Raw genomic sequence first — 27686 nt, 5'->3', positions numbered from 1 at the left:
TCTAATGGAACATCAAGTAAATAATACCAATTTTCAAAATTCTATAACAATATATTTATACAAATTACATAATTCTGTATTTACACACCATTACAGATTATCAAGTAAATAACACCAATATTTTTCAGATTTTTCTCCAAGTGAATTTTAGTGCTCAAAAAAGGTGCCAGACTGACAGCACTAGAAAATAAAGACTTCTATTTGTCCACAGCACAAGAACAGCAGTAGTGCAAGCTTCCCCACTTTGCCCCATCAATTATCTTCACACTTGATTTAGAAGGATCACGTGAGGAATGAAAGGGCATTTGAGTCTCCATGCCCATTCAGTCCCTGGCAAGGGTGCTAACTGGCACCCATGTAATAGTGGTTTTGTTATGTGAGCCTTGCTCCATTAGAAAACAAACATTTTACATAAGTGACTGAACAAACTTTTGTTCACTACTTGACATAAGCTGAATCTGAACCAGTGAACCTGAGATGAAAGGCTCTGTGGCCCACTGCCAACTCCCAGACAGTCCAGTCTCACAATAATGCCTACGTGAAATTCCATATTTCTATATTTACATAAATTCAGTATTTACACACCATTATGGGTTACTTGAGTAAATTGGTTACAGTTTATTGTATCGACTGCCATAAGCTCATAAAACATTTTTTCTTGGTTTTTAATCCTTTCTTTAAAAAAATACAAAAAATAAATTAAATAAAAATGTTAAGTGATATAAATGGTCTGACTATGACTAAAAATCCAAGGAAACTCAATGTTAAGACTCAGACTGTGGCCTCAACTCATGGCATTTTTAACCTTTGTCATGAATGTCCTTATGTTTGTGGATTTAGTGTACATTCAGTTATAATCCACCTTTTTGCAATTAAGTTAACCTCTAATGTTGAATGATGAACCTGGTATGTCCTGGAAACTCATTCCTCCCTTTTGACCAGATAGGTTTTTAATACCTTCTGCTCAAATGATTCAGTGTTCTGTCAACCTACATCCAGACTCTCTGTCTGTTTCAGCAACAGTGAAGAGGGTTAAAAATAAACAAATGAATGATCTTATAAGCTATTATAAAATGCTGTAAATTCTTAAACAAGAACATAGTCCCTACACAAATAAACAAACAGGCAATGCCTAACTATATCTTAAATCAACTAAGTTAATTTATATAGCTTTAGCATTCAAAAACAATTATTATAAAATGCCACATTTCTATTTGATTTAGTATACTAGTGGTGTGAGTCAAGACACAGTCTCTGCTACCTATTATAGCTGGGAGCACAGAAAAGTCACGTGTCCATGACATTAAGCCATATGCTATTCCATAATAGATTTAAGTTTCAAATTACATATTTTATACCACATAGACAATTATGCATTAGAGCAAAAAAAGGATTAATAATCAAAATTGGGTTAGAAATGGTAAGTATAGCTACCCCAAAATATGTCCATGATCACAGTCAGTCTCTGTATGCAGTTGGCTAGGAGCATTAAGGCCTGATCTATCTCCCAGTGAATTCAGTGGCAAAGTGAAGTAAGGTCAAAACGTAAGTAATACAAAAATTATAAATTCCATTTTGTTAAATATGCTAACAATTTTGCTCTTTTTTCCTCAGAGTATTGTGAAAAATAGTCTCTTTCCTAACAACAAGTTCCAAAATTATTACCAGTAACAATATGTGTTTATGTGCTTAACATAAAATGATACAAAATCCATATAAAGTATATTACATATTGTAATCTCATTTATAGTTTATGAATATTTGAAGGTAACTTCAGGGAAAAAAAACAAGTATAATACTTTCCCCCTCATTGTCATTACTGATAGAGATTTATTAGTTTCATTTTGCAAGTTTTACTTTAAGAAGGGTGCTAATATCATGTATTATGACAGTTCACACTGAAAGCAATTTTCCATAAAAGATGTTACAATGACCCCTATGGAACTTGTATAATTTCATAGCAGATAATCAAGTGCACAAATAAACATGTTTACAAGAGAGATCCTGTTAACCTGGTTCTTGCCCTCTTAAACCATTCTGTGTTATCTGTGATAATCTTAATTAGTACAACCATTTATATTAGTTAAGTTGTTTCTGGTGTTCTGCTTTAAAAAAGCATATTTATCATTTAGCTTTGGTATAATTTGCAATAGGTTTTAACAAGTAGAGTACATACCAACCCCTATATTTTCCACAACTGAGAAGTTTACAACGATGGAATAAGTCACTTTATCAGAGAGGAAATAGTACAGACACAGAATAAAAGTTGAAGACCCAGTTTTATCTTTAATCCTCTGGGGGTAAGCTATGAAACAAGCAGTCAGAAGAGTGAATACTCAGTGTCATGAGTGGTGTGCATACTTTTACAATAATATGGGCACAGAATAGATTGTCGCCTTTAGTACATTAGGGTCACTAGAATTGTTTTTGTATCCATGCACCTTTTATATTTACTTGCATGAATTTACCACAGGTTCATAGTGGCCTTTGCCATTTTAATGCTTACAGAGCCTAAAGCTTCCAAAATGCCTATCTGGCCTGTACATATTTCATTAAAAATAAACTCTCTATAATAAATAAATATATAAAATAAATAAAATGTTGCCTTTGGAATTTCTATAAATAAATTTAACTTTTTTTTTTCCACTAAGAGGTCTTTGCTTTAAACTCAAGGGGACGATACCCCGTGAGCAGTTAACTGAAAAGTCTCTTGTTTAAGTAAGACTGCACCCTCCATGCCTTTGTAAATGCAGCGTACACTTGAGCAGGCCACCAGCCAAAAATCCTGATGAATCAAAGTATGGCAGCTATGCTGATATATGATGAAGTACAACTGATCAAAAATTTAAAAGCGTGTCTATTTCCCAGCATGCATCAGTCCTTTTTCCTCCTTGCTTTTGCTTCTTTCTTTCTCTTTCATTCTCTCTCACTCTCTCTCACACACACACTCTTCTCTCTCTCATAATAAATCAAGTGAGTGGGCATAGGCTCTCCTCCAGGAGGAGAAACCTTTAAGTGCAGAACAAAATCAGCATGTTCCATCCAAGCCTCCATCATACATTATGCATGCGACAAAGTTTGGCAACAGTGGAGCTGATGTGATGGCACAGCTAATCAATAAGAACCCACCGCATGAAACCTTTATAGTGGTTACTTTTTAAGGGCTCAAGTGAAGGAATTGTCTTTGTCAACTTTGGCTTAAAATATCCTTATATAGTTCAGGTACTTTCTCAGGGTCCACCGGTCTAGGTAAAAAATGTGTAAATTTTTGATGCCGTTTAGTCCTAGTCCCTTCTCTTGGAGTCCCATCTTTATTTAACGCAACATAATATCGTCTTCCAGTGTCTACATGTTTATATAGATTTGATGAATATGTATTATACCAGTTTTCTTCAAACTGCTCTCTGAATACACACTCCTGGGTTAATTTTTCCTGAGAAGACAAAAGAAAAAGCAGTAAGGAACCAGTACTAAAAATAACTGTCTATCCATTTAATGCATGTATTACCATATTTAAAGGAAACATTACAAGATTATCTTTACTTATCGATACCAGTGACTCATTGCAAGTATAGCGAATTGTGCTAGGTAAACATTCCTAATGTTAACTATAGAAAAGATTCAACAGAGTTCCGTTATTTCTATGTGTTGCCTAAAATAATCACAACATAGACAACTGTGTGTGAAAGCTAAAAAGCTCTTTCAATAACCTGTTTTAAAAAACAATAAAAATAGCAATGTTTTAATTACCACTCATTCGAAAGAGAAAAGCAGCTCACAGCCAGGTGATGTTAATGGACGTATCGTCTTAAAATTCTTTATTTATTTATTTATTTTTCTGCAAAGGATTTGAATTGTGAGATACAGCAAAAGGAAAACAGAATTGTTCTGTGGGTTTCAAATATAATTTAATACCTTAAAATCCAAGTGAATTTGTTCCAAAGAGTAATCGAAATACTGAATTGAAAGAAATACTATTTTAATATCTGTTACTTGGCTTATTAAAACAGAATTTAGGGTCTGACCAATTTGCTAAGCGATAATTCTTCACACAGATATATAGAACACCTAGTTTTGTCTTTTGTTCCCTTTGCACCTGATCCTCCAGTCCTCAACCTAGGCATAACTCACAAGGGCAACAAAGCAAAGACTCCAGGATCTTGTCCTTCGATGGCCAAAGTAAGAAGAGCTGTAGAGCCAATGAACTCAAAATTGAGGGCCACAGCTCAACACACACCCCTCTGAACACTGGGGAACAGAGTTGTCAAGCCCCTGAGAGAGCCTTGTATCAGAACACAAGACCTACAGAGTGAGGGAAAGAACTTAAGGAGAAAGTGAAGAAGAGCCTCTGAGCCTCCAAGAAGAAAAAAGAATTTAGAGCCACTTTTGGCCCTAGAGTCATATGCACAGTTCTCGGTGAAATGAATAGGAGCTACATCTATCTATCTATCAGCCAAATTCTGCTTTCAGCTGTAACTCCAGTGGAATCACTCAGATTATTCTGGATTTACACCATGTAACTGAGACTAGATTTAGGTCCCAGCGGACAGATCCTCAGGTGTTGTAAATCAGCATAGTTCCATTGACATCAACTCAAGTTCTGGCCTTAATTATTATCGAACTCCAATTACTATAATATTTTGCACAAATGATGATAATGCTTTGTATGTTATATGCATTTATTACCTTGAATCAGAAGATCTCCAAGTACTTTGCAGACATTAACAAATTAAACCTTAAAACACACCTGTGAAGTAGGTATTACACTTTTACAGATGAGGAAACAAACACAGAGTGACTTAAGTGAAATGACTTGCCCAAAGTCACAAAGGAAATCTGTGACAAAGACAGGAATAGAATCCTGACTCCCAGCCCTGGTCTTTAAGCACATGACCATCTTCTCCCATGTGTGTGCATCCTAGATCACAATTTGTAGGCAACTTTTTAAGATGTTTGTATTTATCTTTTTTGGCGCTTTTGATGGCAATTTGGTGAAATATTTTATACATTGCAATACTGCTCAGGTTTTGGTTTTTGTTTAGAAAATGAAGAAAAATATTTGTTTTCAATAAATCCTCAAGCATCAGTGGGCCCAATCTTGCAACCTGCTACTTGTGTAAGATTTAATTACACAAGCTGCCCCATTGACTTTGAGAGCTGGGATTGCACCAATAACACGTTTTTACTGAATTTTTTAAAAAGGTGAGAATTAAATGTGTTCTAGTAGCCTCCCATACCATATATAGAACATTACACATACATCTTTGAGATCAAGATCTTTCTTATACTAACCAAATAATCTTTAAATACTGCTCTTGACTTAACATTTCTTGTACTTTGGGTGATTTTTAAAATTACTGTGTGTTTTTTAATAGCAAAAGCAGATGCTGATTGGTGTTTAATGCTGTGCCTTTATCTCCACAGGGGACATAAAACTAATTCAAATTAAGTTTTCTGCTCTCTGCAGGGAATCTGATCACATGACATGCACTGCAGAATCAGTCCTTGTTAAAAATACAGATCTCGATAAAATGGTATTCTGTCCTTTCTTGAATCCATTATTTATTCATTCACTTCATTTACATTTCGTACATACTGAGAAATGGTCTTTTAGTACTATCAGATGTATATTTTTATAAGTATTTTCCCATACCCAGGTACACAGTTTAAAATAGTCTAACCCTTCATCTGGAATGCTTAATCAATTATGACAACACTACAGTATACTTAATCATCAGACCTTGATTGAGTTTATTTATTATACTGCATTCGTTCCACATATTTTTCACCTTACAGTTTCAATTTCTATTTTATGAAGGGTTCCCAATTTTCCCATATTTTCTTTTTGGAACATAGATAGGCCCTTTTTTGTACCATATCAAAATAATTCATTTAGGAAAAATTGGTATAAGATCCATATAGTACACACTGTAATATTTATCTTCCCAGGATATGGGTAATAATTTATACATATCTAAACAATCATATTTTTATGTGAAATGTGTATTTAAAGTACCATGAACTGATATGGTATGGCAGTCTAGGACAGATGGAAATTTGGAGTTTGGTTTACAGATCATTGCAGTAAATAGACTTCCATTGACTTTGATGGGCTTTGGACAAGGCGCTCTGTTAATTAGTGATATAACACTAATCCATTACCAAATGCGGACTTCATCTGATTTTGCCCTCCCTATCCCCTCCTAACATTGCTGCCACAGCAATAGAGACCATAGAAGTACTTAGATAGATAGAAATTGCTATAAATCAATGTTGCAAAAAGCTGTAGCAGTTTACAACCATATTATGAGTGCCCGTGCATCTTATTCAAGACAGAAGCGCACATAATTTAGGTGGAGGAGAATACATAAGAGCAGAGAATGATGCATGCATGGAATAGTTTTGAGCAATAACATACGTGAACCCATCTGGAATACCCTTTTGTCCTTCCAGCTCAGTGTGTGGACCATTCACAGAAAGTCAACCCTGAGGTTTTGGGGGGAACATTATTGGTAAGCGTTTCCCCCTTTGGCTGTGATTTTCTGAAAGTACATTGTGCATAGCGTGAAAGCAAAAGTTGGCCTTAGAATACTCCATTGTTTCTCTGTGCTGTGATCTGTAGCTTTTTTTTTTTTTGTAATTACTTATCTGCGCATACTTTACAGTACAATGTATTTAACGTTACTAGATGAATTCTGCTCGAGACCGACACATACACCAAACGTATCTAAGTGGGATAGCAGTGGAAACTCTAACCTTTACTCCTGCGAGAGAAAAGGCTGTTTGCCTTCACCAAACTGTTCAATTTGGGGGCCAAATCTTGAAGTGCTAATCAAGTAAGGCTCCGCTCAAGATTTGACCTCGGAACCATACAAATCAGATGTTGCACAACACACCACGTTTCCAACTAAGACAGTTTATAGAGTATTCCACTATAAAGTGATCAATTCTCATTTTACTGTATTTCCATGTTTTACCTCTTTTAGCTTATTTAACTGTAGGTGTTAATATAATATGTATCTTTGAACTATTCAATTATATCACAGGGCTCAAGTGGTGAATATGGATTTAATTCAGAAGTCTGCTAACCTGGTGCTTTGGAAGAAAATCTGGTGAACATTAGCTACTATGGAAACCCCTCTCTCTTTTTATATATTATCCACTATTTCGCAGTGGAGAAAACAGTAATTACAACATCAAAACTTTCAGCCAGACCCATTAAAAGTAAGACTATGAATTAATAAAGTGCAAGACTATCGGACACCACAATGAATGCCTGACTAGATTATTTTTAAAATATATTCTTATGGAGCAGCTAATTTAAAATGTAGAATAATAAAATAAGAAAATGTTTAATCCATATGGGTATTATTCTGAAAATGACTTCAGTCTGAGGCTAAATTACTTTTATTGGACAAATATTTCGTATTATATATTTGTGTTGCTTAGTAAATGAAAACAAAGTATAGTATCCTGTGCAAAAATATTCAGTATCTTTTCTGCCCTTCTAAAGCCTGTTAATTAGGGCTACATTTAAAACTGTATAATGGATTTTGAAATCTGACCATTTACTCCATCCTTACTGAAATGACAATAAACATGCCATCTATCGTGCTTGTTATACATTCTTATTTCTGTGCAACACATCATTTTGCCCTGCTTCACACGGACTACTACATTGATTTGAATCAGAGAAGACACTTTACATGTAAATGCTTAATCCAAAAGTCCCAGCACATTATAAAAATAGGTAAATTTGATTTGATCAAAGCTCTTTGTATATCTATCCTACATCACCCTCTCTTAAGAAGAGTTATATTTTCACATATATTCTCCCCTAAATATGTGCCTGCAACTCCCATTAATCTCATATCAAAATAATGAAAGTTATGTGTTCAATGAGAGGAAAACATAACTATACAAAATGTAATGAACAGACCCTTTTAATTTTTAAGCACTTTTCTACTTGCAAATTAGAGCATTATATATAAAATTGGTCTCATACTCAGTCTGAATAGGCTATTAAACAAACATATTACATTATTTACTCTAACTGAAGAGCTATCATAAATATTACAGCAGCCATATACAGGGCTACTTTCTTGTCTGATCTCACGTATTTAGCAAGATTGGTCTCTGGTTGGACGGAAGACCTCAAGGGAAACCACAGCTACTGTTGGAAGAGGTACTGGTGACTGAGGAGTGTCACTTTTCTTTTTAACCAATTTATTTGAGCATAAGCTTTCATGAGCTACAGCTCACTTCATTGGATGCATCCGATGAAGTGAGCTGTAGCTCACGAAAGCTTATGCTCAAATAAATTGGTTAGTCTCTAAGGTGCCACAAGTACTCCTTTTCTTTTTGCGAATATAGACTAACACGGCTGTTACTCTGAAACTTTTCTTTTTGAGTTGGTGAACAGAGCTGGATAAGCACTTTAGTTGAATATATTATTTCCTGCACATTGCCATTTTTCTCTGACAACTATGTTCAAGCATAGTTTTGGCAATATTCAGCCAGAATGCTATCATACCTAATGCTATTTATTAAATCATTTGACAAATGACGACAAAAACATTATTTGTTTTTTTTAAAGTTTTAATGCTGCTGAAAGAATGCCCAGGATTATACAGCTGAAGGAGACTACTACCAAATAATGCAGCAAACTGAAATTCAGGCCAGTTATGATCATTAAATATTCCATGGCACTTTTCACAAAAGCAGGGATGTTAGGCCAAGTATCTTGGCTGAATCCCAATTGGGTAATTACATTTTGCCTATCTCACGTCACTTTGTACTTTCAAATGGCTACTGTTTTAATCTTAGCTTCCTGTTCCAAAGTGTTGTTTACTGACAAACAATTGCATCGTGTTACACGTGTGTGAAGGTTTTATTATGCATACACCTCCATTTACTGTATTCTGTGTTTATCTTCAATCATGTGGAAGCATTTTAAAAGCATTATTGTATCCAACATCTTCCATCCAAAACAATCCTAAAATTACGAGCATAGCTGGTAGAACATGGTCTGCTTGTTGGCAGTCTGATCAGAAGGATCAATGATTGATTGGACATAGAACCTATTGTCTCTCTAGCTGACACACATTGGCAGGGCAGTGAAACTTGCTGTTATTTATATAAGGAGAAGATTTCAGCATTGATGGCTAAATCCTGGGAGTTTTGCCATTGACTTCACTAGAGCCAGAATATATATAGGGGTGCTGGAACAATTTTCATAGTGGGGATGCTCAGAGCTGTTGAGCCAAACTGTAAACCCTGTGTACAACTGAAACCACTTCAAGCCAGGGGGTGCAGCAGCACCCCTAGATCCAGGACCTATGATATCTATCAATAAATAAATCACTCTCTCACACACACACACACACACACACACCCCAACTCCACAAGACAGTCTTTCATTTTACTGACACTCACGCTATTTGGATTGAAACTTTCCTAAGGTATCAGAGAAGTTTTTAATATGTGCTTTCACTGGATATGTAATCATTTATTTAAACAATTAAAATAACTCCAGTGCGGATGGATTTACTTCTGCCAGCAGTGACTGTGCACTGTGTACATCTGTTTACTTGTTCTAATATATATATATAGGATCACTTTAATTATAGTCAGTTGAATGAAGTAGATAACTGCATTTACTTCAATGTCTGGATACTGAGATACTTGCAAACTCATTCACAACAGGATGATGATGCTGAGGGCCTGCACAGGTTTCCATTGAAAAACTGCAGAACTCTCAGGGAAAAGCCTCAGCTGTGTAAATTGTCAGAGATCTATGGACTTCAAAAGTTGAAGATCTGCTCGAAATTTACTTAGGCAGGATTGGGACTTGTGTTGTTTTCTTTACCAGTCCTGCCCAACAAAGTCAGTCTGTAAGGAAAACAACAATGGGCCAATTCTTGAGTGTTTTCCCACTGTCTTCAGTGCCAACAGGATTGGGATCATTCTGTGCCATGCACTATTTACACCACTGACTTCCTTATTTTAGGGTTGCCTGCCATACTCAAGACTACAGCTGCCAACATGATCTGTGCATCTGATTCAGAATACTTGGCTGAAAGAGTCTCAGTGAGCCCTTCCAAGAATCTGAAAACAAGGTTTACATGTTTTATATTATGCAAACTGACATCAGACCCAGCCCAATTTCTACTGAAGGCAGTAGAAAAATTCTCATTAACTTAAATGGGAGCTGGATCAGGTTTATAATGATAACAGGAAAAAAATTAAAACACTCAGTGAATCATTTCAGACACATTCAGATTATTGAAGAGTGTAAGTTGACCCAGACCATCCTCGCTCCCCACATTCTATGGGGTCAAAAGATATCAAATATGTAAAATCAGGTATACTGTCCTGCAATCGTACAATATATTCAGAAGACTAAACATATATACTATGTCTTAAGACAGTAATATGAAGTAACTTTTTAAATATATATAGACATATTAATTTCACTAAACTTTGTTTAAAAACAATGAATATATAAAATATAGCCAGGCTGTTTAATCAGTATCATTAGATAAAGTTGTCCTTTATAAGTACAAATCAATATTTAAAGAAGTCATATGAGCCATAACATTTTGCCCCAATGCCCAAAATAAAAATATGTTTATAATAGTATATAAATAGTAGTAGCAATTTATAGAATTTAAAATATTTAATTTTAGATTCTTTCAGTAAAATAGTTTGTTCAGGCTCTGGTAAACTAGATTTCTAGGCCCCAATCCTTCTACAGGCTCTTTGGTGGCTTACCCGCTCATACAGGATTGCGATCTTATTAACACTAGCATTCTAGAATCAACACTGTGGATGCAATTCAAACTTCCATGTTGGACAAGTTTTTAGGTCTATTTAAAACACACACACACACACACACACACACACACACACTTAATTTTGGACAGATCTAGTCATTGACATGCAAAGCCTCCACTGGAGCCTGGCAAGATCTTGATGAGTTTGCTGGGTACTGTGTACCTGATACCATATCTAATGTTAGTCTCCCATGGAATCTACTTGAGGCCATTAAATGTAATCCTTTCATTGGTCAGCTAAGCAAAAATAAATTGATATTAAGGCAAACATTGTGTCCCACTTGCTCCCTAACCCACCACCACCACCACTTTTACCTGGCAGGATTCATTATCATTATCGTCTTACATTTTAGCTATTTAAAGATTATGGGTATGGGTTTGTCAGCATCCCACTTTTTTGGTCTTACACTTTGGGGACTTGAAGACCCAATTTAAAAATTTCAGGGAGCAACGACTAAAGAAAACTAATAATATTTTTCCCTTTAAGACAGTCAGTCAGTGATCCTTAACATTCAAAGGCTGTTTCTTCTAGTTTTGTTTTCCAGATTATCCACTTCTTTTCACATTTGTCCATTTTGAGTTTCAATGAGATAATCTTGCCCTAAGATCACTTGTTTTGATATTTTTTGTCATTCATTTTCTAAATAGGACATATGAGATTTAACATCAGAGTTCCCTCAGATAGGCCAGGAATATCTTCTGTGCTGCTGTAATTTAAATTAGGCTCTCAGAGGTGCAACTATTTCAGCCATCAATGACTGCTTAGACAAGTCAGCTGCCTTGGGTGTTTTGATAACTTCCCTCTCCCCAACCCTAAAAAAAAAAACAGTGGAATCCATCTTTAATTGTTCAAAATTTATCCAGTCAATTAATTGCAGCTTTGATAACAGAAACTTTCTCTAGTAAACTTTTTCATAAGACCTACCATACAGTTTAGCATAATTAACATTCCTTGCTTCAGAAAAGTTTGGGATTTGAATAGCTGGGGAGCAGCAAATCAGGAATGAGGTATACTTTAAAAAAGATATGCAGGGAAGCTCACATAACACTTGCCAATTTCTTTTGGCCCCCAACTTTCATGAGCATCCAAAATTTGAACACATTTTTAAAACAACAAAGGGGAAGGGGAAGGTCAGTAAATAAAGGATTAAGTATGTCCTGCTTTACCATATTTTAGTTTATGATATGTCTGTCATTTGTAACTAAAAGAAATAATGCTACTTCTTCTTTCATGTGGCTTGGGTAGGTAGCAATGATTACAAATCGATATCTAGGTTTGATAGTCAACATGTTGCTGCAGCAGTGAGCTGGTGAAGGTCCTTGAGGCCACTGGTGAAAGAACGAAGGGGCCACTCAGATATGATATGCTCCATTGTTTGTGCCTGGTGACCACAGTTGCATACAGGTGTTTGCCTCATTTTCCATTTAAAGGGGGTTTGTCCACATCTCCCATGAGATGTCCTGATGCAATTCAATCTGCACCAGTCTTTCTGACATAAGTCAAAACCCAGTGGTTCCTCAGCAGGATCAGCAACGAGCTATTTGTTTTGAGCTGTTGAAATGTTCTGTGTGGCTCTCCATTGAAACTCAACATCAAAGTTGAGTGTAAGGGTCTTGATGCAGTTCTACAGAGGGTTGCAGGATTTTAATCTTGTCTTTAGTGGGTTCTGCAGGTCCTTGTGCAACAGGATCCTCGTGTTTGCATTGACATGGTTGAGAGAGCGAGATTTTGGGGCAGTTCTTCCTATCTGTGGAGGCTGGATGTGCAATAGAACTGGGAGCCAGTCGACTGGGATTGATTTGAGTATCCCTGACACTATACATATGGCATTATTCATTCAATAACTCAATAACACTACTACATGACTGGTACATTGCATCGTAAGAAGTTGATCACAGAATCTGAGAGAATCACTCAGGTCATTCAGTCTTATTGCTTTCAGTTTCATAAGACTATGCTCAGGCCTAGTCAATGTTTAGAATGAAGCCCTATAAAGAAAATCTAGGTGCTGTAGGTAGTAATGCTGGTGATTCATTAGCTCTTCCCTTTAAATCAATACTGAACCAATGTCCCTGCACAGTGCCAGGGATTATAACTGAATTTTTGACAATACAACCAGGGCCAATTTCCAGTTTTACTAAAAAAGTTGATCTGCCCAGATGAACAGAGTGCATACCTACATTCTTAAAACTAGGCATACAAGTTCATATGCTGATTTCAGATGGCCTGGTACCCCCACACCCCCAAAAGCCCCCTTTCTTTCCCATATAAATTCCTCTGTATCTTTGCTACCATCTAGGTTACTGGCTGAAGCATCCTTCAATCTGCATTCACTCCCACCCTGTCTATCCTAGAAGAACAGCATGGGGCTATTAACACTATTCAAGTTTTAACAGGGCTGCCCCATACAAATCCTAAAAGGGTCATCTGGGAAGCTGAGGGCAGACTAGAAACCTTAGGCAGGTTTTCCCTACCCACAGCTACTGGAGATCATCGGGCATCTTGCAGGCCTGTAGGCTCAACAAAGATGGAGCTAGCAGCAGGGCAGGCTGTTTCCTGCCCCACCACAGAGGGAGAGAGAAAGGCTCAAGCTCCTTTCCCTTCCCCTCCAACAACAAAGACCCTTTTGGAACTGGGGGTCAGAAGAAAAGCAGCCACATCAACTCTTACAGAAAAAGAGATGAGATAATGAACACCTTTGGTTAGACCAAAGGGTGGCAGAAGACAGTAATGAAAGCCGTCAGATCACTGCCTAGAAAAACACAAAAGAAAAGAGGGGATTCTTGTAGGAGGGGAACAAAAGGGGTTGCAGGACTTGATGTGAAGGAACAAAATTGCAACATCTGTACATTTCACATGAAACCTGTGAATTTTGTCTGCTTTCATGTGAACCTTGAAGCAAACTTGTCCTAATGAAACTTATCAGAAAAAGTTCATAACCAGAGATGCAAAATTGCCTCTGTCTATTTAAAAACAACCCCCTTTCCCCAGGCAGAGAAGCTTCTCTTAAATTTGCCTCCTGAAAGTCCTTTTAAATCAGCAGACCTTCCAGGCCAGTAAGCCTAACTTCAGTAAGAGGCAAATTGGTTGAAACTATAGTAAAGAACAGACTGATCAGACACATAGATGAACATGATTAGCTGAGGGAAAAGTCAACATAGCTTTTGTAAAGGGAAATCATGCCTCACCAATCGGAATTCTTTGAGGGGGTCAACAAACATTTGGACAAGGGTGACCCGGTGGATATAGTGTTCTTGGACTTTCAGAAAGCTTTTGACAAGGTTCCTCACCAAAGGCTCTTAAGCAAAGTCAGCAGTCATGGGATAAGTGGAAAGGTGCTTTGATGGATCAGTAACTGGTTAAAAGATGAAAAACTAAGGGTAGGAATAAATGGTCAGTTTTCAAAATGGAGAGAGGTAAATAGTGGTATCCCCTCAGGGATCTCTATTGGGACCAGTGTAGTTCAATATATTCATAAATGATCTGGAAAAAGGGGTAAAAAAAGGTGGCAACGTGTGCAGATGATACAAAATTACTCAAGATAGTTAAGTCCAAAGCTGACTGATAAGAGTTGCAAAGGGATGTCTCAGAACTGAGAGACTGGGCATCAAAAATGGCAGATGAAATTCAATGTTGATAAATGCAAAGTAATGCACATTGGAACTACATACAAATGTTGATACAAATACATACAAAATGATAGGGTCTAAATTAACTGTTTCCACTCAACAAAGGGATCTTGGAGTCACTGTGGATAGATCTCTGAAAACATCTGCTCAATGTGCAGTGGCAGTCAAAAAAAGCTAACAGAATGTTAGGAACTATTAGGAAAGGGATAGATAATACGACAGAAAAGATCATAACGCCACTAGATAAATCCATGGTGTGCCCACACCATGAATACTGCATGTAGTTCTGATCACCCCATCATAAAAAAAGATATATTAGAATTGGAAACAGTACAGAGAAGGGCAACAAAAATTATTAGGGGTATGGAACAGATTCCATATGAGAAGAGATTAAAAAGACTAGGACTGTTCATCTTGGAAAAGAGACAACTAAGGGGGGGGATATGATGGAGGTCTATAAAATCATCACTGGTGTGGAGAAAGTGAATAAGGAAGTGTTATTTACTCCTTCACATAACACAAGAACAAGGGGTCACCCAATGAAATTAATATGCAGCAGGTTTAAAACAAACAAAAGGAAGTACTTCTTCACACAACACACAGTCAACCTGTGGAACTAATTGCCTGGGGATTTATGAAGGCCAAAACTACAACAGGGTTCAAAAAAGAACTAGATAATTTCATGGACTATAGGTCCATCAATGGCTATTAGCCAAGATGGATGGGGATGCAACCCCATGCTCTGATTGCCAGAATCTGGGAGTGGATGACAGGGGATGGATCACTTGATGATTGCCTGTTCTAGTCATTCCCTTTGAAGCACCTGGCATTGGCCACTGCCAGAAGGCAGGATGCTGGACTAGATGGACCATTATGCTGTGCAATGAGGTTGGTACCTAAAGACTTCCCTGCTCCCTGTCCCATATGAGGCTGATCTCACAGTGGTGGTGAAGTGAAGTGAGTATAAAGTATTTGGCATTTTTCTGGATCAAAGATGCTAAGTGTTATCGCAAGGTGACATTATTTTCCAGTAGTGTTTTTTCTGTCCTGTTCTTACATATCTGCAGTGATACTTTGACTACTTACCTAGCCCAATTGCTCTTAAAATCTTTTTTCCCTAACATATAGCCTAAACTTTTTCTCACTTAGTTTCCTTGCTCCTTGTCCTACATTTGAAAGACCAAATAATTCTCTTCTTTTATTTACATTGTAGTCTGAAAGGTATTTATGGAATGTGACATTATGCCCTCTACCCATACCAAGTTATTTTCTGTGGACCATGAAAATCTCTTTTCTCAAAATATCTTATTTGCCAATCTTTGGATTTCTTGTATATGTCCTTGCAAATTTACAGGAACAAACCAGAAGTGCATATAATATCACAGGTGAAGTCCTGACAAGATGCTGTAGTGAGGTATTACCTTCCTAAGCAATACACCCACACTATAATATCTCTCTCTTCAAAACACACACCGTACTTTTGTCGTGCAAGGTCATGCTTAGTTTTCTATAGATTATTTCATGTAGGTCTTAATCAAATTAGCTATTTTCTAGACAATTTACAGATTGAAACACAGATATTCATTTCCTCTTTCAGTAACAAAACTTACTTATATCTATATTAAATCTCATCTTGTTGCATGGGCTCTGTTGTCGAGGGGAATCATACTGAGTCTTCTTTGCATGCTAAGAAGGGGAGTCAATGTGAGTGGAAGGCACAAAGTAGCTGCACAGAAGGAAAAGTTACTACAAAGCAGCCTCCCAACTATGGCCACAGAGAACGACCTCTGGCCTCTCCATGGATGCAACACAAATACTCAGTTTTGCAGGCCAGAACTGAGGGGTAAAGAGGAGGACTCTGAAAACAGCCACTCTACATAGCATGTTCCTACCTGAGAGCAGCTTGATACAAAGAAAAATCATTTTACAGGCATTTAAGATTTTAAATGTTATGATGATGATGATGGAGGAGCTCCTCCTTTTGAAGCTTACATATTGTGAAGAGGGGAGGACAAACAGCTAGTGGGGATCTACCCAATAGGCAGGGCTTTAGGAAAGCCAGGGGGAGCATGGATGGGTCAAGATTTACCAAAACTGACACTGTTGTTCCCAGCGATCTCTTGCCTTCTGTGAGAATTGTCAGTAGTCACATACCCTGGGTGTTCTACTCTGCCATCTGTCCCATCTCCAGAGGTGCTAAAGATATCTCAGGACAAGGCCTCAAATTCCATGCCTTTTAACACACAAAAGGGAGGATATGTGCCTTAAGGCAGTTGATTTGGAAGTATTGGACACATTTCACACCTTTTATAATGTTCGGCCAGAGATATATGTCAATGTAAATACATATTCTTCCCACTCACTGCATCTACACTAGCAAAGTTAGCACCTGTTAACAGTAACAACCAGCAGAAATGCACCTGCTCTGGTCCTATTACACTAATGTAGACTAGGCATTTCTGTCATAAAAACCTGCTTTGAGCCCCGTCTCCACTAGCATTTGCACAGTAGCTGGCAGTTGCTCAAAAATGGGTACTAATTTTACTAGTGGTGACAAGGCTTTTGAGTATCATAACACTGAGTAGCCATTAGATCTTATGTTTCATTGAAAGTAATACGATTTGATCATCATCAATCTTTGGTATACTGCATCTCTGTAGTATGAGGACAGGCAATCTCTTGTCATGCATTTACAAATGGAACCCCCCAGTCTGGCAATCCTCTTTCTGAAGGGCTCCATTTTTTAAAATATTACTTTGAAAAAACATTTAACAAGGAGTATTTTCACTAGTTCAGTGTGACATTATAATACAAACACAGAATACAAACCTAACTTGTAAAAGTTCTGTCACATTACTAAAATTAACTTCCCAAATCCATTTATTAAAGCCTCATCAGTAAAACGGAGTCATTTTTTAATTCCTTTCCTTTTGTTATCCCTAGATATTTGCTTTAAATAAAATCTGAAAAGTGTAGCATAATTTAATTGGTTCATTGGACATATGTTTATCTGCTTAAACAATTCACCTCATGAACTGAAAATCAGGAATATTACTCTTGTTTCTCTGCGTAATTCAGCCATATAACTAATTCATGTCTTAACTGGTTCTTTGCACTATTTATCAATTGCACAATAATTATTCCTTAAGATTGGCCATGACTAGTAAATATGCTGTCACTACTCATGTATCATTGTTCCCACACCTCTTCTCTAGATCATAGTCTCTTCCCTCCTCCTCCCCCACCCCACTTGCTCTATATTCTGTCCCTTTTGCCATCCCCACTCTGTCGTCTCCTCTCTTCCTCCTCTGGATCTCCCACTCCTTCCTAGGTTTACCAATTCACATCCCACATCTTCACCGTCCCTTGAGTCTTCTCTTGGTTTCCAGTGATATTTGTCCCAACCCTGATCCTCTCTCCATTTCCCCCTTCCTGCCTCCTACATCCTTTCATTTAATCGCCTCTATCCTTCTGGACTCCCCTCCCACACTCCTCAAGCCCCACTTCCCTCATCCTGCTCCATCTCCAAAAAAAGGGCAGTCATCCCTGACTCCTCTATCTCCCTGCTCTCGTGGAGCATGATGTCAGAGCACAGAGCATGAAACCTGGATCTCCCTTGGACACTGCTCTGCTGGACCTCTCCCATGTGGAAGCTTCTCCTTTTCTACACACTCTCCACTCCAAATCATCCCCAACGGAACATGTGTTGGGGGCACTGGGCTTCTCCTCTCCCGCTCTTTGTGCTCACAGCCCCTCCCTCGCCCCTTCAAAAACATTTCCTCCAACACTTCTCACTTATCCCCTCCCTGTAGCGGTCATCTACTCCCCACCTCACTCTTCCCCAACCCCTTTGTCACTGACTGACTCCTGACTCTCGCATCTCATCCTCAGTGACTCCCTCCAGGCCAGACTCTCCATCACCTTCAACTCCTTTCTCCCTCTCACTGCAAGGCCTGTCCCACCAGTCCCTAGCTCTCACTCATCACCAGTATCTGCTTCCTCCTGCCTCTGAAGGAAGCCCAGTGACTACACAACCTTCTTCCATTCTAGATATGTTCTCCCCTTCATCAGTCCTGCCACCCTCCTTGTCCAGTAGCACTACTTCTTCATTATGACTCTCACACTGGAAATCCCTAGACACCATTTTTTCCTCCCTCCTCAAACCCTCCCTGCCCCTATCTCTCACAATCTTGCCAAGTTTTCAAACACAAGAACAACAAACTTCTTTTCCTTGCTTTTAGGGCCCTGCATAATTTAGCCTCTCCCTACCTCTCCATTCTTGGAACTTCTGCTGCCCCTTCCAAGGATGATAACTTTTATCACCCACACGTCTGGTTCTCCATACACCCCTTATGCCTGAAAAGAGATCCCCCAATAAATCCACAAACCAGCCACCTTGTCCTTCTTAAAATCCCTCAAGACCGACTTCTACTACAATGCCTACTATAAACGGCCTGTTAGCCATGATCATTTATAAACAAGGGACATTAAAACTTCCTGACTACTATCATTTAAAAAAAAAAAAAAAAAAAAACTTGAGAGTTGTAGTCTGTCTACATAATCACTCTTCCCTGCCACTGTTACCCTTGTCCTCCCTGTTTGTTTATTATATTGACTTGCTCCAGCTTGTCTTAAATTAGACTGTAAAATATTTAAAGCAGCGGCTATGGGTTTGTACAATGCCTAGCACAATGGGCCTCAGATCTCATTAGGGCTTCATGGAGCTACTGTAACACTAATAATAATTAATGCAATCAGATGAGAGCATGATTTTTGAAACTGGTGAGGAACTTACCGAGCCATACAGTTCTCCTTTTTCATTCATTCCAAGGTAGAGTCCACTGTCTACCCCTCGAATGCTGACCAAGCCCACTGCTATACTGATAAATTCCAGTATGCCTGCAAAATACAGAACAAAAGAAATGTAAAGGTTGTTTCCATTTAAAGATTATTTGCTTTTGATAGATCACTAATTGACAAGGAGATATCAAAATTGTTTTTCCACTTTAGGGCCATATCTCCAACAAGTAGGAGAACTACTGAATGTGTTATTTTAAAATACACAATATGTGAAACAGTTAACTCTCCTAAGCCTCTACTAGAATGATGCATTGCAGATAGCATAAGGGTGTCAAGCCAAGAGATTATTCTCAACTTTCCCAGCATTTTTTTAAACAAAACTCTACCGCTTGGTCATATTACACAACGTTTATCAGTATCCTGATTTGCACCACAAACAATAAATTCAAAGAAAAAATGTAAACTATTCAGATAGATTCCTTAATCATGTTAATTTTGGCTATGAAATTTGTTTTGCCAAATAAATCCCTAAAAACATGTTTTAATAAAAATTGCAATAGGAAAATAAAATGTTATCTGTTTGCTATGAGAAGCATTTATTTCCAAGCATCATCGAATGAGGAATACATACATGGAAAGAAATCTCACAGCGCAGTCCTCCAAAAACTTGAGAAATGAAAATCTGAGGTGCAGTCCAGAGCCTCACACACATTTGTCTACAAACTACTCATCTAACTCTCTGGGATGATATTTTTACTCATCCTAACTTGGAAAATTAAAATATTCCTGCTCCAAATAAACCTGCATAAATGATTTTTGTACATTTTACAATACTCTCCCAAAGAGGCATTTGTGCACTACCGATCAGAATGTTCTGCAGAGAAACACTGCTTCTGCAAAGTTCCCAGAGTTCAGCGTGCATCTGCATCACCAAGTCACCTGGTTCTGGCTTTTTTTCCTTCCCCTCCCTGCAAATTGCTTACCTCATCATCGAGGATGCTATCACCCAAGACTTGTACAAATCTAGAATTTCAGTGGAACAAAATAGACATCGTTTTTCATTTTGGAGTATTGGTGCAAGACTACTATGATCTCATAACAACTATACTGCAACATTAATACAAAAGCAGCATATTGCTGCATTAAGCTACTTTCTGAGCCATAAAATAAAATGTAGAGAGGCATTTTCAATAAATTGGTAGAATGTGTGTGTCTAGGCACCCACATAGCTATCTAAAAAAAAGCTTATTGGAAATTATATTGACATAAAACAATCGCGTAATATTGCAGTGTTGAGTCTTATCTGGCGAATAAGTACTTTCATGGATTTATGAACAATTAATTTTTCATCTCTCACAAAATAGTCTATGCACTAATCAATAACAGGCATGAGCCACATAAATCTAATAAAATATAAGTCAAAGCCTATGGGAAAATTTTGTAGCCAAGATAATGTAAAGATGAAATGTACTCCCTATAAGAGACTATTGATCATTACTTTATATATTATTCAGCACTACACTGTATGTTTACAGTTTTGGTAACCCTGACATATTAAGGCCTATATATTTTAAATTGCTTTGTACATATGTACACAGAGAGAGGGCTTCGCAAATGTAGTGGGGAAATATTTGGTAATTATGGAATTTTGTCTTTGAAATAATAAGAGATGGTATGCAACATACAGTATTTATGGTGGTGTTTCGGACACAATCAGCCCGTTGAAACAATTAAAAAAAACTTTCCCCTTATCGTTGCATATATAATACTTCCAAATCTTGTTAATGAGGCTTCTTCTGTAAGACTTTCATTGAACTATCATATTACTTGATATACATTACCAAGGAATTTTAAATGAGGCCAACTCTTATATTAAGTGTATAGCATTCCATATTGTAGCTCTAAGTTAGTAATGTTGAGCATGTATAAAAGTGGAGCATGACCTTAATTGCTGTTCTAATTTCACATATTTAGGTGCACATTGCTGACTGTCGGGAGGGAGTGCTGTCATATGTTCTACTGCAAGCACAGTAGCAGATTTTTCAAGGTAACTGGCAATGAACACCCACATATTTGAGATTACAATAGAGCCATCTGAATATTTTAAATACACAAGCCCATTCACAACTAGTATTATATATTACGCACTAGAGTACTTCAAGAGATTATTTTGGGCCTACCCTGTAGTCCTTACTCTCAAGCAAACCTCTCATTGACTTCATTGGGAGTTTTGCCAGTTTAAGGATTGCATGATTTGGCCTTATGCCCTTGTGAATATTTTCACTTTACTATGTGTACATTATACAAACTATACTTACAAGTTGAACCGGATATTAAAAGGGATATTTTCCCTTCAAAATTAGAGTAGTCCAAACCAAAATACCAGGCCAAAACACCTCTGAACTTTGAGGCTTAGGCCCCATTTCCAGTCAAAAATCTGACAGCCTCCAAAATGAAGATATAATTTTCTCAAAACGTGTGAGCATCTTATTCTCAGACACTGAACATTTCCACTTCATGGCGGAATCCAACTTCTCTCTAAGGAAGTTGGGAAGAAACTTCTCCAGTGGGAAGGTTATTCCACAAATGCCTGCATCGGTGTTTCTTGCACCTTCCTCTGAACGATTTGATACTGAACCATGTTAGAGATACTGGACTAGATAGACCACTGGTCTGACCATGTAGGGTAATTCCTATATTCCTACCAATGCCATGGGAGGTGAGTAGGTACACCTTTTGCAGAATAAATTCAACTTTTATCTAGTCTAATACACAATAGTAAAGACTGGAACTACAAATGTATTTTCTTTGGCCTTAAATAGCTAGGCACTGTATTTGTCCCACCCTTTGTACATTTCTGTTTTTCACTCAGTATAGTTATTTATTTTTCATATTGCAGGACTGAGGCACATGTGGCTTCCACTTAACACCATAAAATGTCATAAATCACCAATACACTAAATAAGCCATCAGTGACTTATTTGTGAAATTTCCAGAGAGGAGGTAATGAGGTGCCCAGCACAGAGGAGGGAAGCCACAAAGAACCTGGAGCCAAAGAGCTAGGTAAATAGCACTGTGCTGTAATATATTTAGCAAGTGATAATGCTACCACAGAAAAAAGAGAGAGGAGGAAAAAAGATACACTCCCTGGCTAGGAAGTTACTGAAGTTCAGACTCATGAAACAGATAGCTCAAAATGGGAAGGGGAATACAGGGAAGAGAAGGACAAGGCGGGGATTTCCCAGGCTTTCCCCCAATCCCTACAAATCACTGGAGCAGCCCTGCTGCTGCAGCTTCTTTTCCTGGACACCTACTGTCTGCTTTTGGAAAGCTCCGATTCTGGCACTCAGCTGGAACAAACATTTCAGCTGGGAAGTGCTGCCTGGCAGTCACAGCTGTCACCTCTCTTTTCCTGCATGGCCACATGAGGCCAATTAAAACACCAGAGAGTAGCTACAACTCCCCAAGAGGCAGGAGGGCTCCTCAGGCTTTGACAGAGCATATTGACCCTAGATAACTTTAAATGGCTGGCAGAATTGCTGGTTGTATTGGTCAGTGGCAACTGCAACTCAGCTGCAGTTCCAAGGATGTTGTGTTTTGTGGCAATTACTGCATCCAGAGGTGTTACAATGCTTCTGGGGGTGGTGCTGCTGCATCATCGCCACCACACACACAGTCAGTAACAGGGGGAGCGGGGAGAGAGAGAGAGAAAATGGGAACACTTTTTCTTGCAGGCTTCCTTTCCTCCCTCAGGTGTCCTTTATTTCTCGTCCAGACCCCTAGAATGCAGTCCTTACTCAGGCTAGAACTCAGGGAGAGTTTTCCCTGTGCAAAGACTGGATAGCCACCTGTCTTGGATGATTTAGACACAACAATTCCTGCATGTTGGAGGAGGTTAGACTAGATGACCCTTGCAGTCCCTTTTAACCCTATGGTTCTACGATTCTAAAACTAAAGGATCGAGCTAGGTACCTCCATTTTTTCCTTTACAACGCCAGCCCTCTCCCCAGCCCAGTCCCTTTCAAGAAGAGAGTGGAGGGGGTAAAAAAATAAATAAATAAATAAACCGAGAGAGACGAGATCACATATATACAGCACCAGGAAGAGGGGGAAGTGCCAGAAGCTGTTTCTGCTGCTGCTTCCACTCCCGTTTCTGGAGCTATTGTCTGCACCCCCACCCCTTTCAGCCGGGCAGCAGGGGAAAGGATGTTAGTCACATACACTGCAGCCACTGCCCAAGGACTGCTGCAGAGATGCTCTAGGTCAGGCCATGCAGCACCCTGTGGATCACTGGCCTCCACAAGGGGAAGAAAGCCCACTAGATTTATGGTTCCCCGCTTTAGCGAGCACCTCAGCCTGCCCCCTCTCCCACAGGCTCAACTCTGGCTGGTCCCGAAGTAGCTCTATAAAACACACTGCGCCTACACACACACACCTTTCTCCTGAACAAAACTCGGATCCCAAGCCTAACACAGTAGCAGGCTCGCAGCGGTCACGGGTGACTTATATAGACAGTCGAGTGGGTGGTTTGCAGGAGCTTCCTCCTTCCCTTGCTGCTGGTACAGGTGCTGATTGCGGAGCTTCTTTGTGGCTGCGGCGGGTCCCGAAACGGAGGTCACCTCTCAGCTGCTTCCCCCCCCGGGCCCCCACTGCATATTCCTGGGTCTTTAATGCTGTGCATGCAGTGCGGTGCTGACGCAAAGGGCACGCCCCTCACTGTCCCAGAGTTACTGAATGACTCCACTGTCTACCAAATGCCCTAGACCAAAGGAGACTGCATCAAAAAAATCCTTTGTCACCCCAGAGAGATAAGGCTTTGATCACATGGGATATCATGGGGGGAGCTAATTCTGCTGTCACTGCGCGATTTTTTAAGGTGTACGTTTGGCTGTAACAATACAAACTATTCAGGCTCCCAGCACACAGGCGAGCTGGATTCATTGCATGCCATAGGCACGCCTCCCAAATTGCATCCCAGAGTCGGCTTTTTAGCTGAGGGCTCCTCTGGGGCAAAGCGGGGGCCCCAGAGCGCACAGCAGGGCCTGGGGATAGTTTACAAACAGCCTCTGGTCCCCTTTGTCCTCCCTTTTCCTGGGGGACTTCTTCCTGGCTCTGCCCCGAAACCCCCACTGCCAGCCCCCACCCCAAGGCTGCCCCTGTGGGGTCCCGCTAGCTCTGGGACGGGAAGGACCCGCCTGTACGTGCGGCCGAGGACGTCCCTGACCTAGAAGATGGAAAGGAGACTTCAGGTCAGCAACATTTACTAAGCGCCCGCCCGCCCGGGCACCGGGGGTGCCATCCAGCCCTGGTACACCTGCAAGGAGATAACACCGCCCCACCCTAAGTCAAACCAGCACCCCTTCCCAACACCCCCACCCCGGGGCCCTCCTTTGCCAACCCCACAGCCCTGCCTGCAAACGGGCAGGAGACAGTCCCCGCGCTTTGCTTCGGCAAACTGCCGGGAGAGCAAAGAGCTCCTCCGCCGAAGCGGCGCCGCAGTGCTAGAGCAGCGGCCCCCTCGCAACGGCCCCGGTTCGCGCCCCAGCACTGCGGCGGCAAACCCGGGCGGAAAACAGGCTCCGAACAACGCGGTCCCCGCCGCCGCGCTGGGCAGGACCAGCTGGCGGCGCCCCTCCGAACGGGGGGAACCCGGAGGGGTGTAGGACCCTGCAGAGTGCCTCCTGCTGCGGCCCAGGCAGACGCGCGAAGGAGCAGCCGCCGCCGCCGCGCGGCCGCCGTACACCTGCTAGCGGCGTGAGCCAGGCTCGCCTCGGAACACGCTCGAGCCGCCTGCTGCCGCTCTGTGGCAAAGTGCTTCCCAGTGCTCAGCTCCGTCCGGGCGCACGCAGACCACAGCACCGCCTGCTCCCGGGGTAGACGCTAACCTGTGTGTGTGTACGCACGCGCGCGCCCCCACAGAAAAGGCGGGGAGCCGGGGGAGAATGCAACAATCAGGCAGATATTGCTGTCAAGCCCTCTCTCAACTTTCCTTCAGAGTTTAGGCTGGGCTGGAAAGCCCCGCTGCATTCCCCGTAGTATTTTATTCTACAGGGTATTGCCTTCATCCTAGTTTCGGCCAGACCGTAGGTGTTACTTCCTCTGTATGTGCGTTTGTTTATAAAATTGTCTTTTTTTTTTTTTTTAGCAAAACAATCATGAAGCAGGGAAAGCCCTGCCAGGTTCCCTGTTAGCTGCAGCTCCTAGCTCTGAGAGCGGTGGGCTGCTGTGTGCGATTGAAGGCGGGTGTTCGGAAACAACGTTAAATTATCAGACAGAAAAGTCTGACAGCGGCTAACATACGGTGACTGTGCACGTTTGAATCCTCTCCGCCCGCCCTCGAATACCTTTGGAGATCATCCCTTACAACACTGGTATTATCTAAACAGCCCCACAAAAGCAATAAAATACAATTTAGATCTTGTTCAACATCTGGCATTAAAACATGAAGGGGGGGCCGGGGAACCCACCACAGGACTTTGTTTTTACGACCTAATTTAAGTGCTGTCAGGTGGGTTCACTCACAAGTTAACTCCTTCCAACAGCCTGGATAGCTACGAAGGCACCACCCTCCTTAAAAACCAATAAGTCACTCCATCCAAAGTGACTCGGCTACTTTTATAGATGCACCCGACAGAGTCTTTAAAATTACACTGCCAGGAAGGTAGCTCTAGGCCCATTTGACTACGTATGCGCTCACAGGCTCTTAAAAGTGGATGAAGGCATAAGCCCTCCAGTCCCCAATGCTGAGTCACAAATAGCGACCTCTGGAAATGAAATCCACGGAATGCTCTTTAAAATTAGCTCCCAGCTTTACACACACATAGTTCAGGGAGCCCACATTTTGCTGCATGCTTATGGAAAATGACAAGCATGGGTCTTAACTGGATACCTGCGCGCCCTACAATGTATTGTCACTCTTCTTATTTCATAACTAAGATCTTGTTTTATGCACGCAGAGATCATTCAGAGAGAGCTCTTGTGCGGACAGGGAGGGTCTGCTGGTGGATCCCTCACTGAGAATCAAGACGATCCGTTTATAATTCAGGTAGTTACCTTATTAAGATATATGTATTTTTAAAACCCTTCCATAAAAGTGGCTACAGACTGAGAGCCACTCCCTTCAGGAAACTCAGTGGATTTTAAATTGTAGTAGTTACCGATTAAAAACCCTTTAAACTCGTGAAATCAGCCCATTCAGTAGAAGCGTCCTGAATAATAAAACAAAAACTCCCAATCTCTCTCTCTACCCTCAGGCATAACTTAGAGCTAGGAAATATTACTACTAAAAATACTGTGAGTGCCACTGCTTTGGCTGCTGCAGTTGTGCCACCGGCGTATCTGCATTTCCGTACACATTTCTGTAGCTGGCCCGTCATAACAATAACAATAAATCATTCTCCTCCCGTCGCGTTTCCCCCCGTCTTTTTATTAGTTCATCACATTATTTCATCACATGACCACTAAAGGGTTAATGATAATACCTACCAAATCTGCTGTGGTCTTGCCTGGTTCCCTGGATAGTACCATTGGGGAAGATTTCTAAATGAAATCCAGTCCTGCAGTATAGCTGCCTCCGCCTGAGGATCCCCTTTAAATGGTCCAAGTCCGTGACTGCAGGCCCCCTGGGTAGCCCACCTGCCTCAGACTGACCCAGGTGGTCACTTAACAAAACCGGACTATCCACCGGCAAAACGGGCACATTCCCAAAGGGTACTGCATCCTGCACACCGAAATAGTTCCCAACTTCACCTAAGGGAGCCATCAGAAGATTCTGTTTTTAGAGAACAAGAATAAACAATAATGGTGCCAAACCCAGGAGATATAAGATTGGGTATATCCACTCCACTTCCCCTCCCTATTGCAGTTACAGAGAAAATGTTCTTTCTTCAATCCATTAAATGCATAAATAAAAGTAATATTCTGTTTTGACTGGTACAGGGTCAAGGTCAAACCCCTGTTAGTCTAAGAAACCACCACTTTATACTCTCACACTGACATATTTATAAACATATATATGTGTATATCTATATATATGTATATATATATATATCCCCAGCTCTTAGCAAGCAGTAAGGTCTTCAGCCCATCCAACTGCAATAAGGAAAAAAATCCGTAGTTTCTCCATTTGGTTTAAGATAAGAATGACCATAGCAACTTAAATACCTAGGCGTTATAGGGATTTTTTTTTTTTTAAGATGCACAGGCTACGTCAGGATTTATGGATTCTGACTCCAGAAAGGCATGCGCTGTTTTTACTCTATAACAGACTGCATACATCAGCATGAATCCTGCAAGGGGGCGGGGGAATCTCACGTTGTTGGCGGAGATAAATCCGAAAAAGAAAAAAAAGAAAAAAAAACTTTTGACGTCCAGATCTGTTATCCAGAATTCTCAGGAGGCTCAGCAGATGTCCGCTGGTTT

At 40.1% G+C, this 27686-nt stretch overlaps 1 protein-coding gene across 1 annotated transcript; it reads right to left on the bottom strand.

Moving 5' to 3' along the window:
• Positions 1-27287, bottom strand: FGF9 (fibroblast growth factor 9). Its single transcript, XM_074958342.1, has 3 exons — positions 26751-27287; positions 19261-19364; positions 1-3433 (listed from the first exon to the last, which is right to left on the bottom strand). Exons 1-3 carry the CDS (start codon positions 27025-27027, stop codon positions 3188-3190), a joined length of 627 nt encoding a protein of 208 aa, XP_074814443.1. The 5' UTR covers positions 27028-27287; the 3' UTR covers positions 1-3187.
• Positions 27288-27686: the final 399 nt, after the last annotated feature.

Source organism: Natator depressus, chromosome 1, assembly GCF_965152275.1.
Source record: "Natator depressus isolate rNatDep1 chromosome 1, rNatDep2.hap1, whole genome shotgun sequence".
Classification (NCBI taxonomy): Eukaryota; Metazoa; Chordata; order Testudines; family Cheloniidae; genus Natator; species Natator depressus.
The sequence above is the reverse complement of the archived record's forward strand: the minus strand, read 5'-3'. Positions and strand labels throughout refer to the sequence as shown.